This window comes from Mesoplodon densirostris, chromosome 3, assembly GCF_025265405.1.
Source record: "Mesoplodon densirostris isolate mMesDen1 chromosome 3, mMesDen1 primary haplotype, whole genome shotgun sequence".
Lineage (NCBI taxonomy): Eukaryota > Metazoa > Chordata > Mammalia > Artiodactyla > Ziphiidae > Mesoplodon > Mesoplodon densirostris.
Window position 1 is genome coordinate 14,522,937 of NC_082663.1, and position 13,968 is coordinate 14,536,904.

The following is a 13,968-nucleotide window of genomic DNA, read 5'->3' on the forward strand; positions in this document are numbered from 1 at the left end:
CTATATACATACAATCCAACAGTCATGGTTTTCAAAGACAGATAACTCCATCCCTTCAATCCTCTTACCCTCAACATTTATACAAAGGTTACGTGCTTTCCCGACAACAGTCCTGGATTAAAGTATCAACTCTACTTATTTGTTAAATGATCATTCCTCCATAGAAACGTTATTAACTATCTGTTAGCCTCTCGTCAGTAATATTGGGATAATAACATCATCTTTTGGGGTTGCTGGAAAGGATAAATGAGATAAATACAGACCATCTGAATAATGCCTTGCCCGTATTAGCCTCTCTTTCCCTAGCTCTCTTCTCCTTTCCCTCCTAAACAAGGCAGATCAAAGGGTTGATATTCCACGTGAGTTCTACTTGGGAGAATGGATGTGAGCTCTGACCATTGGCCCTTTATGTGAGGAATTAGGAATACAAAAAGAAATGGAGATCAACACAGGGAATGCATTGTATTCCCTACTGTTTATTTCTCTGCTGTTGTCAGGACACTCTACCTTTTAAATAGGAGTTGCAAACTCAAATATCTCTAGAAGACAAGGAGGTATATGTAAATTTTAAAGGCTGGTGCAAGAAAACTAGGGAAATACAAGGGTTGGTTGGGTGGAGAGCGACTGCTCCATCTAAAGGTGGCAGGGCCAGATCTTTATATTTTTTAGGAGAAGCAGGAAATCGAAACTTTTTTACAGCACTTTTGAGTTACAATTGACATACAATACATTGCACATATTTAAAGTGTACAATTTGATGTTTTGACATATGCATACAACTAAGCAACTGTCATCATGATAAAGACAGTGACCATACCCCCCCCAAAAGTTTCCTCATGTTTCTCTTAATCCCTCCCTCTGGTCTTTCCCCACCCTACCCGCCTCATCCCCAGGCAACCATTTATGTGCTTCGTCACTAAAGATTAGTTTGAATTATATATAAATGGAATCAAACATTATGTACTCTTTTTTTACCTGGCTTCTCCCACTCAATCTAATTATTCTGAGATTTATTCAGACTGTTGCATACATCACTTTTTCAGTGCTGAGTAGTAATCCATTGTATGGATGTACCACAGTTTGTTTACCCACCTATTTGTTGATGGACATATGAATTGTCTTCTGTTTTTGGCTAACACAAAAAAAGCCACTATGAACATTTGTGGACAAGTCTTTGTATAGGTGTATGCTTTCACTTCTCTTGGGAAAACACCTAGCTGTGGAATGCCTTGGTCACACAGTAGCTTTTAAAAAACTACCAAACTGTTATCCAAAGTGGTTGTACCATTCTACCTACCTACCATATCCTGGCTAACACTTGATATAGTCAGTATTTTTAATTTCAGCTGTTTTGGCGGGGATATAACGGCGCCTCCTTGTGGTTTTAATTATATTTTGAGCCGCAGATCATGCACAATGGCAAAAGTATTCATGTATTTGTGGGGGGTGGAGAGTAGACCTTGTTTACAGCTTTATTGACATAATTTAAAATAAAATGAATCATTTATAACCTCGCTTTTTGACAGCTATTCTTATAATTTTGAAATAGCAACATGTCTCTAGAAAAAGGAGAAACTTTGTACAGCAGGAAATTAGAGAATAATCAACTTGCTTTATAATCAAGAACACATCCCTCTTCTTCTAAACTGTGGAACGTCTTGTAGACCAGTAAATGATACCATATGTAGAACAAAAGTTCTACTATACTTACACAGTAGATAGCTCAGTATAACCCCAGGAATGTAACTTCCCAAGATGGTAAAAAAGGTGCATACACTGCAGACCAGGAGACAAAACTAAAAATAATAGAAGTAACATGTGACAGTTGTACATAACATCAAGATACTTTAGAGCACAGGATACACACACAATTAGTGATCTACATGCCATCTATCATGTTAAGGCAAGTGTTTTTCAAACAGTGTTCTTTGCACTTAGATCTGACTAATGACTGCTGTGTTCAACCAGCCTTAGCCCACTTTAACATTAAGTGATAATCATTTTGAAGGTTCCAGAAGCTAACCTCTGGCACAGAGGACAACATCTCCCATTAATCATGCCTGCAGCTGTATCACCAGATGCAAGAGTCCTGAAGAATAGTATGTACCCAGAAACTTGTTTTACTCAGGGTCACTCGCTGAAAACAACGCAGCCCAGTAACGAAATCTGTAGGTTCAAACTGTTTCTATAAATCCACAGAAAGTCATAAACACAGCAAAACATGTTATAGAAATTAGAGGTATTTACATAAATATAACAGTAATTCGCACAGCTGATAAGCAGCCGGGATAAATCGACTGGCCATTACTATCCTCCTTCTTAACCATATCTGTTCGGCAAATGAAACTGAATTCCACCAGTGAGATTTGATTATTTTCTTTCTGTCAGTTGAAGCCAAAAGAATCTTGGCCGTTTTAAGTAAGTAAAACATCAAGACAGAAAAATTCTCCCATAAAGTCTTCACTTCTTTTTCACACTCTATTATTTAAAATAAACTATCGTACTTCTTTGCTTTACCTTTAAATTATGGTACTAAATTTCACTGATCAGCCAAGAAAATTCATTAAGGGAATTTCAAAAAGACACACAAGGAAAGGATACATAACTCTGATCAATAACTGATTAAGAGAAACAGCAAGGGGATCTAAAATTCAGATTAACTTTGATTTTTCATTCTTGGCACAGGGTTAATAAATTCACTAGTCAAAAGGAAAACAAAATTAAGAGCTGTTTCTCAAACATCAGGGATCCTTGAAGAATATGGAATTCTAATAGCAAAATGGAAGAGGAAAGACCATAAAAGTTAAAAGAACAAATAAAAGCATTACTATATCCAGAATTCAGTTTCGCAAAGGGATTTCATATTATCCACTAAATTTGTAGCATCGTTATCTTAGGTTAATTGACTTGGGGTATATTAATGCAACCCAATGCAGAAGTTTAAGTTCAGAATCTTCTAAAAATGTGTTTAATCATCTCAGTAAAATAAGCATCAAAAACACAAGTCACCCCACCCCACTACCATGTTGATATCTATTCTAAAAATCACCTTCAGTGATTAAAATAATTTATCCATATACAATGTTGCAACTTTAGTATGCTCAAAATGTGTCCAATTATAGTTCTATTACTCATTGAAGTTAGATTTCCTGTAACACGGAACAAAGAGAGGGATTTTTAAATGAAGACATTCCTAGGTTGTTCCTTCCAACTACAGGTGGACATTCGTTTCCATAGCACTGGAAGGGAACGGGTCTATTGATGGTTCTGTAGCTCACCCGTGCTGTCAAGATACAGTGGAAGCTGCCTCTACATATAAAAAGCCCTATAGTGGGCATTTCTTGTAACCCCTTTCAAACCACTCAACTCTCTCCTCGTGGGTTTTCATCTTTGTTGGAAAAATACTCATTCCATTTATATAATCACTGTGGATGTTTCTGCCAAAGATTTTCTTTCTTAAGTAAATCATACAAGAATCTCCACCTTTTAGACTGAAAGTGAGACTCAGTTACCTCCAAAAACACCCTCAAAGGGCTATGTGTTCCTTTGACTTGAGAACCAGCCTAGATAATATAAACTGAAATTCTTAATAACACGTTTTTATTCTTGGTCTGGCTGAGAGGACAAATCATCATTCATTTTAGTTAATAAGCTACATAAATATGGATAAAATAGAAATCCAATCCAATTTCAAAATATAAGGTTACGGGCTTTCTAGTGCTAAGAACACTAACATTTCTGAACCTTGCTAATATCAGTTTCTATGGCATGTGTTCGTACTGCATTATATTCAGAATTGGAGAACCCTTACAGGCTGATAAAATAGGTTAATTCATTTGTTTCCAAGTTTATTTCACATTTTAAAGCACACACATCATTCTCCTTCTCTAGAAAACTTGCCTTGCCAGGGCTCTGCTGTTTAAACAGAGACATTTCTTGAAGAAATATGCTGAAATTCATCCATGATTCTGCAAGACAGTGGCTGAGCCTGGGTCTTTCATCTGGTTTGGAATTGGTAACTTCCCAGCTAAAGAGAGAAAAAGAAAACAAAAACTTTTAACTGAATTTTGGATGATTCACTCAACATTTATTGCTTTAGCAGATATTCACTGAGCATCTCCTAGTGGCCACACTCTCTGGAAGAGCCATGTGAATTCAGAGATGAACAAGCCAGACACCTGTCTAAGGAAGATCACAGGCCAAGGCAAGCAATGAGCTCCACGATTATCTGGTCACAACGAAGGAAACATATAGGGTGGAGGCTCTGGGACATCTTCTCTGAAGATGTCACTTTTATGCTATGATCTGGATTTGCACTATTTACCATAAAGGCTTGGAAGGGCTCCGGACAGAACAATGTACAGCATATGCAAGAGGTCCTGTTGTGAGAAGGAGCTAAAGCACCATTGGTCCCAGTATGGCTGCAGTAGAGCGAACCAGAGAATAGCATTGCAGGGAGCTGGGATGGTAGGAAGAAACCTGATCATACAGGGCCTTGTGGGATTGTTAGAAATGTTTTAAACGTTAAAGGTAGTAAAGCCACAGTACCTTTAAAGAAACCTTGGCTTTAATCTTATCATTATCCTCATCATCAACACAAACAAAGCATTTTCAGTCCACAGTTGATCCTGTACAATGCTGCAGTTAATCCACGTATGTATAATTTATTGTTGGCCCTTCGTATCTGTGGTTCCTCTGCATCCGCAAATTTAGCCAACGACAGACCCTGTTGCACTGTAGAATTAACTACTGAAAAACATCCACTCTAAGTGGACCCACGCAGTTCAAACCCAGGTTGTTCAAGGGTCGACTGTATACTATGTTGGTCAACTCAGTAGAAAACTGTCAAACTCAACAGGATCTCACAATACCCCGTATTTGTCTAGAGTATCTTTTCCCGATCATCATCACAGAATGTGTTGAATGTGGTGTGTGTGCCAGGCACGTGCTGTGGGTCCCCGCCTTCATTTTCCCATAGGAATGGTAGTGAGCTAAAAACTAGTAACAATTGCTCCAGGAAGAAGGCATGCAAATACTGGGCATCTCCTGAAGTTACAATGCCATCAAGTTCAAATCCCACTCTTGCAATCCTAACTCATCACATAAATATACCAGCTCAAACAAGTTCTATTAAGGGCACCCAAATTCATTTATTACACAGATAATTTTAAACAAATGTGTCTAGTAGAGGACACACTGTTAGTGAAGTGTCATCTGAGCTATGACTGCAAAGGTGTCAGGGTGAGACTGATCTCTGGATTCAACTCCAGTAGCCCTGCAACAAATTAAAACTACCTTGGCCCTTAGATGCTCAACTACCCAGAAATTGTGTACATTTAGATTCTGTTTCTTTTAATAAACTTTCGAATCAACATCAAGGAAATTGTAAATTAAGTAATACAATTTCCCTTTATAATAGAAATTTTAAGTTATATTTAAACGAGTGCAATAGCATTAAAAAAGCAAAAAAAAAAAAAAAAAAAAAAAGTAGTTCTTGTCCTTCCTCTTTGTTCTATCAGCCTCAACCAATGCTCTGCCAGAGAGTCACTGAGCTGCCCGGTGTCCAGGCTGATGCTACTCCACGAGGTAGACATTTGCCAAATGATTTCCCGACTGTTGTAAGAAATTAACTTTTGGGGACGTTTAGCTATCAGTTTATGCCTTCATTAACTCTTCCCATGCTCGAACCACTGATCAAGCCTGTTTACATTGGTGACCAAATCTAGCACTATGCATATCCTACGAATGATTCCAGATCTATTAAAAGAAACACTAAGTTTTTATGTTACATATAGTGGCCACTATCTGTAACAAAATCTTGCCAGTATGTCAGCTTAATGGGAAAAGATTTTGTACAGGAGAGTAAAAACTGAAATTGAACTGTGGCTTCCTTTCTGGAACAACATAGGCTTGTTACAAATTGGCAAGGGTAGGCTACTCTACTGCTCAGTGTATGACATAAATACAGATTTTAATTTCTGCTCTCTATGCATATCGAGTAGTATTTAAGGATTTGGTTAACCTGTCTGGCAAATATAATTCTAACAAAAATCAATGAAAAACTTATAATGGAACTTTATTATTATTTTAACAATTCCAAAGGAATGGGTGAACATTTTGTATTTTGAAGCAAATTAAAAATATACTTCCATTAGGATAATGAAAAAATAAAGTGAGTTGTGTTCAAAAATGAAAGATGGGCTTCCCTGGTGGTGCAGTGGTTAAGAATCCACCTGCCAATGCAGGGGACACAGGTTCGAGCCCTGGTCCAGGAAGATCTCACATGCGGCGGAGCAACTAAGCCAGTGCGCCACAACTACTGAGCCTGCGCTCTAGAGCCCACGAGTCACAACTACTGAGCCCGCGTGCCACAACTACTGAAGCCCATGTGCCTAGACCCTGAGCTCTGCAACAAGAGAAGCCACTGCAATGAGAAGCCCGTGCACCGCAATGAAGAGTAGCCCCCGCTTGCCGCAACTAGAGAAAGCCTGTCTGCAGCAACAAAGACCCAACGCAGCCAAAAATAAATAAATAAAAATAATAAAGTTCCCTTAAAATAAAAACAAGAAAGATGGAATGGATATGAAGGAACTCAAACTCCATGTTTATACCTGAACCTCAGGATCATAATATTGAGAAAAACATCACAGAGGTATATACACAGCATGGTTTCATTTATATAAAGCTCAAAATCACATTAAGCTAACAGATATTTAAGCAAGGAAATGACTGAAAGAAAAACCCAAGATTTAGGAGAGGGGATACCTAAGATGGGGGTGTGTAGGGAATGAGCCTTGAGATGGCAAGTGGGAGCTTCTTGGGTATTTGTCATGTTCTATAGCATTTTTAGGTGCTGGGTACACAAGAATTGATGTATTTCTGTTCCTAAAGCTATACATGTACACACATATGGTCTTGATTTAAAATTCCTGGATACTTAAATGTATAATCATTCTTTTTATTTAATGAGTAACATTCTTACACGAGTATATCCCACTTCACATCCTATAGTCAAAACACAAGTGTTACCTCCTGTGACAGTACTTTGGGACAATAAATTCCATTGTTACTTATATTTATTTTTAACAAAATTGCCTTAAGGAGTCCCCTGGTGGTCTAGTGGTTAGGACTCAGCACTTACACTGCCGTGGCCCGGGTTCAGTCCTTGGTTGGAGAACTGAAATCCCATAAGCCATGTGGCATGGCCAACATCTTTTAAAAATCGCCTTGAACAATTCTAATGACATCTGAATTACTGTTACCATCACAAACAGAAATGAGAAATGCATTGTGTAAATCATGAAAATATTATCTAACCAAATGGGTTTTGGGAAGAGTAGTAAATGTCTGAGATAAAATAAATGTATAGATTGTCCTGAATAAAATTTAATGGAAATATGTATGATTTAAGAAGAAAATCCGAATTCAAGGGCAAAGAAGAGGTGTCACTCTACATGTACACTCTAAATAAAACATGCACCTAGCCATCACTCTCCGGGAGTTTCATAATAGTTTTAAGTTGTCCAGTGACTAATTCTGAGGACCAGTGGAACATACATTTCTAATGTCTTCCATTATATACTGTCTACCATTAATTTATGTCACCACAGTTCAGTTTAGGTAATATAGTTACATAATATATTTGAATAATGCAGTTATGTAATTTAGAATAAGATGGGCCAATTGATGTCAACTTTTCAAATTCCCTTCTTTTCTAGACAAGGAAAGTGAAACCCACATTTTCTCAGCTAGTTCAGGGCAGAGCCTGACTGGAGGCTCCTGATTTCCAACACAGTTCTCTTCCCTTTAAAACATGTGCCCTCTGCAAGGGAAGAACAAATTCAATGACATCTTGGAAGAGACCACATCTTGTAATTTAGAAAAAGAAGGAACATGTGATGCTTCTCCTCACTCTTTTCTAGAGTCAGGAGGAATGAGGTGTGATTGACCAGGATCAACACGGCATCATTTAAGACCTACCCATTCCAGAAAAAAAGAGAACTTCCTGTGCAGAATCCAAATATTTATTGGAAAGTAAGATTCATACTTGATGGTTGGTCAACGATTAATACAAGTGACATCTGCATGTGTACACACACACACACACACACACACAGAGGCTCTGAGTTGCTCCATAATGAAACTCTAGGTTTTCCTAGAGAGCCTTGTCTGCAAAACACATAATCAGAGAAAGGATCTCCTGTGAATACTGGACGATACTAGGGAAACAGATCTTTCACATGGTGTGTGGCTGTCTTCCCACCATCCTTGGCGCTGATCAACGTGCAACGAAAGGCCCAACAAACAGAAAAGGAGGCTGAAAAACAGTGTGAATCTTTACCAAGTTCTTCACCAAAGAGTGTAAGTCTTCTATGATTGAAGCTCATTCAAGGAAGAAATTTAGTTACCAATGGCTTCAGCATGAATATTCCAGGGCTTAGTTTTTTTCTTCCATAGTTTCAGAGAGAACATGCATTTTCCAGGTTCAAAGGGAAGTAAGGTCCTTTTGTGGGTCTGTCTGTCCTTCTTTCTTTCCTTCCCTTCTCTCTACCCTTGCTTGCTTCCTCCCTTCCAGCCAGTTTTCTCTCTCCTTCCTACCTCCCTCCAGCCAGGAGATAAGGACCTCTATAGCGTCCCTCCCTTGTGACCACCAGCTCCAACTTCCCAGACTCTCCGAGAATCCAGTTCACGTGGTTCCCAGTGGGAAGCCACACCTCCCAACCGTCCCACAGCCATGGCATCTTTCACATGGGCTCTGCCCAAGGATCTGCAGCTGTGCAGAGCTTGCCAGAAAAGCTACCAAACTGAGGCCCTGGCAGATTCCGTTTAGTTACATTCTCCTTAAGAGAAACTAGAGGGACAGATTCTTGACAAAAGACACTCTGCATGGTCAAGATAAGCAGCTGTTTCCTGAAGAACCGATATGGTTCCACCAGTCCGAGAAGTTCTAAGGGAATAAGAATTAGAGAGATGGCCCCTCAGACAAGCAGCCTCGCTTTGGCACAGAAGGGAGCTCTGCTTCCCAGTAGAATCCGAAGCCAACACCCCTTCTTTCTGCCTCCATAACCCTACTAGAATACAATCAGGCATAGACGATAGATGTGGCCAAAGTAATCTCGTTAGGCAGTTCCCACGTGGGAAGTGTGTGTGAACCCCAGGGCACTGTTTCGATAGCATCTGTCATGGCCTCACTCCAGAAACTCTGGTGGAGCAGGCCTGGGGTGACCTCAGAAATCTGCCTTTTGAATTAGTGTCCCAGGTGATTCTGAGGCACGTGTTTCTTATCCTAAGAGTTACAATAAGAAATACCCAGTGAGAAAGTGTCAGGCCACAGAGCAGGGAGGTGCCCCCCAGGTGGGTCCCGGCCACTACCTGAGTTGAGCATCAGAAGTGACAGTCCAAAGAGGCTGGAGTTGGAGGGACAGAGTGTGGGGTGTAGAGCCTGCACAGAGAACACTGGCCACCTGCAGGGTCCCCTGGACCCTCCAGCTGAGGGCGCACGTGTGAGGAACAAGGCATGGGAAAGGACGAGAGGGAACAGAGTCCTGTGCTCACAGGGCTGCGAAGGATGCCTGGAAATCCTTCCCGCCGACTAGACTGGAAAGCCTCAAAATTCACACGTCGGGTAGAGTACTCACAAGGGTCCTACCTCAGCAGCAGAGAATAATGAGCCCTAGACTGAATGCTGCTGTGGTCCTAACACGTCTTAAAAGCAACGTCCAAAAGGATCCAACTGATTTTAAGTAATTTAACTGTGTGATTTAAGTAATTTAACATAGGAATAAAAAGTGGTGAGTTTTGTTATGAACCAAATAACCCACATGGTCAAACTGAGATCTGAATGATTTTTAAAATTTTTCTTTCATACCTATCTTTTTCCTTAGTTGAGTTTTCATTTATTTATAGCATAGGAACTTGCAAAAATGAAATTTTAAAAAGTATGTCATTTACAATATCATCAAAAAAACGCCAAATTCCTAGGAATAAATGTTACTAAAGATGTATAAATCTCTACCCTAAAAACTATGGAACATTATTAAGAAAAACTAAAGAAGACCTTAGTAAATGGAGGAATATGTTCAAGGAGTAGACATATTGGCATATTGTAAATATATCAATTCTCCCCAATTTGACCTACAAATTCAAAATCTCATCAGAATTTATAATGCCAATTGGCTGCCTAATCCTAAAATTTAAATGGGAATTTAAAGTACCAAGAACAACCAAGGAAATCTTGAAGAAGATAAAGCTGCAGACATATGCTACCATATTTCAAGCCCTATTATAAACGCTATTGATACACACACACACACATACACACGTATGAACACATAACTATAATTTTGTTTTTCTTTTATCTTTTGTGTATAGTTTTTAGTGTAGAGGGTTATGCATCCTTTAGGACATTTGTTCCTAGAAATCTGATGGGTTTTGATGCTATCATGAATGATGTACTCTTTTAATATATGCATAGTGATTTCCTTGCACAGTATTTATGCAAGAAAATAGCAAACTAATCATGATAATAAATGATGACACTATAGTTCAGTGGGTAAATAATTTTTTAATTAACCTTTTTTCACTCAAGTATAGTTAATTTACAATGTTGTGTTAGTTTCAGGTGTACAGCAAAGTACCTTTTTTTACATGATTGTGTACCTTCTTTCTTTAAAAATCTGCTTAACAAAAACAGTCTTTAAGTGTTATATTAAAAGACAAATTAGCCTTTGCACAGCTTAAAGGCTCCATACATGAACCTTGAATGCACTTGGTTTTCAGGGTGCAGCACACAGTTCTCCCCGTTAGGGGGTTCTGTGAGACTAAGAAACGTGACACTCGGGTGCTCTTTAAAAATAGACGGTAATTCTGGAGGAGAGAACACGTGCCAGCAGCCTGCTACATCTCTTTCACCCCAAGTGTCTCTGAGCACAACCAAAAATTATGCTGAAATAAATGAATCCTGGCAGAGAACAGATAACGTGTCTCAGTGTCATTTCCCTTCCGTTCATTTCAATCACCACGCACTGAGTGCGGTTGTCTGTCACCAGTCCAGCCTCAGGGATTTCACGATGACGAAGGCACAGCCTCTACCAGTGAGCGACCCCAAAGTGATTTCTCTCTCGCTTGTGTTATATATTAAATTCACGTTTACAAAATGACATTTCATTGAATCTAGGGCTATTGGGGGGAAAAACATTCAAAAACTAAGCTGGGGACTGGATATATGAGGAGAGCCTGTTGAATATAAGATACTCTCTTTGCATTACTGTACACTTTACAGGATAATAAATCTTTTTAGCTTATACTAATCAACCTAAAAGTCAGAAGGTATTTTTATAACTGAAAGTAATTTTTCAAAGCAAAAGAAGGGATTTTTTAATATATCAAAGCTCAAATCCTTTCACGTATTTCTTGAGCTTTAGATTTGCAGAGATGATTACCAACAAGAGACAGGAATCGTGGAGCAGATGGAGAGAGAAGGAGAGGAGGGTGAGGTGGAGACAGAGGGCACAAACGAAGCCTGATGGTCGGGTCTGAGTTCCTGGGTTCTGCTGAGCCCCAAACAAATTCAAACATGGACGCCCTCTTTGTGGAGCCCATTCCCTTTTTCGCCTTAAGCTGGTTTCAGTTTGGTTTCTGGCATCTGCAATACAAAATAAAGTGCTACATTTTTCCGGGGAGGGGGTGGGCAATGCAGAACTGTAGAATATATTTTAAATTGTAAGGTAGAAACAACTATTAAAAAGAGTTATGGAAGAAGATTCCACAGAGATCAGCATGACAATTTATTCACTTTTTTTTTTTTTTTTAGTCTTTAGTACCTGGTTTCGTTTGTTACTTTTTTCACTTTATTTTTTAATTTTTATTGAAGTATAGTTGATGTACAATATTATATGTTACAGGGGTACAATATAGTGATTCCCAATTTTTAAAGGTTATACTCCATTTATAGTTCTTATAAAATATTGGTTATAGTCCCTGTGGTGTACAATATATCCTTGTAGCTTATGTTATACCTGACAGTTTGTGCCTCTTGCTCCCCTCCCCCTATGTTGCCCCTCCTCCCCACTGGTAACCACTAAGTTTGTTCTCTATATCTGTGAATCTGTTTCATTTTTGTCACATTCACTAGTTGATTGTATTTTTTAGATTCCACATATGAGAACACATAGTATTTGTCTTTCTCTGTCTGACTTATTTCACTTAGCATAATACCCTCCAAGTCCACCCATGTTGCTTCAAATGGCAGAATTTAATTCTCTTTTACAGGCTGAGTAATATTCCATTGTATGTACCACATCTTCTTTATCTATTCATCTGCTGATGGACACTTAGGTTGCTCCCATATCTTGGCAACTGTAAATAATGCTGCTATGAACACTGGGGTGCATGTATCTTTTAGAATTAGTGTTTTTTAGAAAAACAGTTCTATTTAGGTGATGGTTTTAGTAGAATGGAAGGATGCTAATAGAGTGCAAATTTCACACCAAGACAGTTGATGAAAAATTCAAGTAATGGGGGTTCCAGGCAATGTGAGAAAAGAATACTAGCTAACACTCAGCAGGAGCCAGGCACCATCCTATATGTTGTGAACTCACTGTCATATTCCATCCTTACAGTCAGCCTATGAGCGAGGTCCTATGATTTATTCTGTCCTACAGATGAGGGAATTGAGGCTCAGATACATTAACTATCCTGCTGAGGTCACAGAACAAATACACACAAAATAGGGCCTTCATAAATGGAACCGAGAATGCTTATAATGGGAGGTTGAGACACCGGAAGAACTCTCTGGAATGGAACTTGGCATCATTTCAAAGCTGAGTGGGAAAGAACACTAGAGCAGTAACGTGGACAGATTATGGACTCCCTGAAGGCCGAGCTACAGAAATAGAGATATCGACACAGCATCTCGGTTCCCAGGTGAAGCCTGGGACCAAGGAGTTTAGATTCCTATTTTCTCTCTCCACTGCTTCAGCTCTTTCCAAGCCAGGACCCTCAAGTGATTCCATACCCTGTGCCAATGATACCCTTGATCTCTAGGCCCTCCCAGGCCGGCACTGTGTCACAAGAACTGTGTGCATCTCCTCCCTGAATCTTTCCTCCTGAGCCCTGCCCACCTCCACCAATACATCATTTTCTTTTGCAGCAATTTTTCAATTGAAGTTACTTTCCTTTGTAATGTTGACACCTCATGAGACTTAAATGCCCTGAACGGATTCACAGATACGGCTCTGTCTTCAGCAGCTGACAGAAGTTGACTTCTATAAGGCACATAAAATATCGAATGAAGGAATGGATATAAACAATGAACAGATATCAAACAAAGAAAAACAAATCAAAAATAGTTTAGTGACTTTTATTGATTTTTTTAATGAACTTATCCGAATGCTTCTATACATTACCTATCACAGTAATTAGTGTGTATTCCTTTATATCTGTAGGAATACATCATAGGCAAAAAGTCTAAAAAATTTGGAAGCCAACTTTCACTTATATGGAATAGCTTTATTTTTTTTCTTTGGAAATGCAGAATTAAACTGCCTTCGAAATTAGGTAACCAGGAAATAGGGCTCATTTATTTCAAATGTTTCCTGAGGTGGAAATTAGTATTTTGTGTGGAATTCCTTCTGGCAAAACTTGGGTCCTAACACCTGACTTCTCCATGGAGATCCCTGGATCCAGCATCTTCTGTAGACATTACTGTCACATGACCCAAGAGCACCTGTGCGACCCGTGGAGACAGGACTGGGGCTTGTGAAGTTGGCCAGAATGTGAAACTCCATGAATATCCATCCTTCTATCAGGATAGGGAAAATCAGTCCCTTGTTTGTTCCTGTCAGGTGACCTCAATCCACTGGAGAGTATTTTCAGCTATTGCTGTTTCCTCTCAAACACATGTGCACGTACACACACACACACACACACACACACACACACACACACACACCTTTCTGGTCACTTTTT

General features: G+C 39.2%; 1 protein-coding gene across 2 annotated transcripts in view; it reads right to left on the reverse strand.

The window, feature by feature from the left end:
- RETREG1 (reticulophagy regulator 1) overlaps positions 1-13,968 on the reverse strand; it is a 127,322-nt gene that overhangs the window by 11,404 nt on the left and 101,950 nt on the right. For both annotated transcript variants that reach the window (XM_060092749.1, XM_060092748.1), the window contains exons 4-5: positions 3,901-4,027; positions 1,712-1,796 (exon numbers count right to left, since the gene is read on the reverse strand). In XM_060092749.1, the coding sequence (XP_059948732.1) occupies positions 1,712-1,796; positions 3,901-4,027 (212 nt within the window). The remainder of the gene's footprint in view (positions 1-1,711; positions 1,797-3,900; positions 4,028-13,968) is intronic.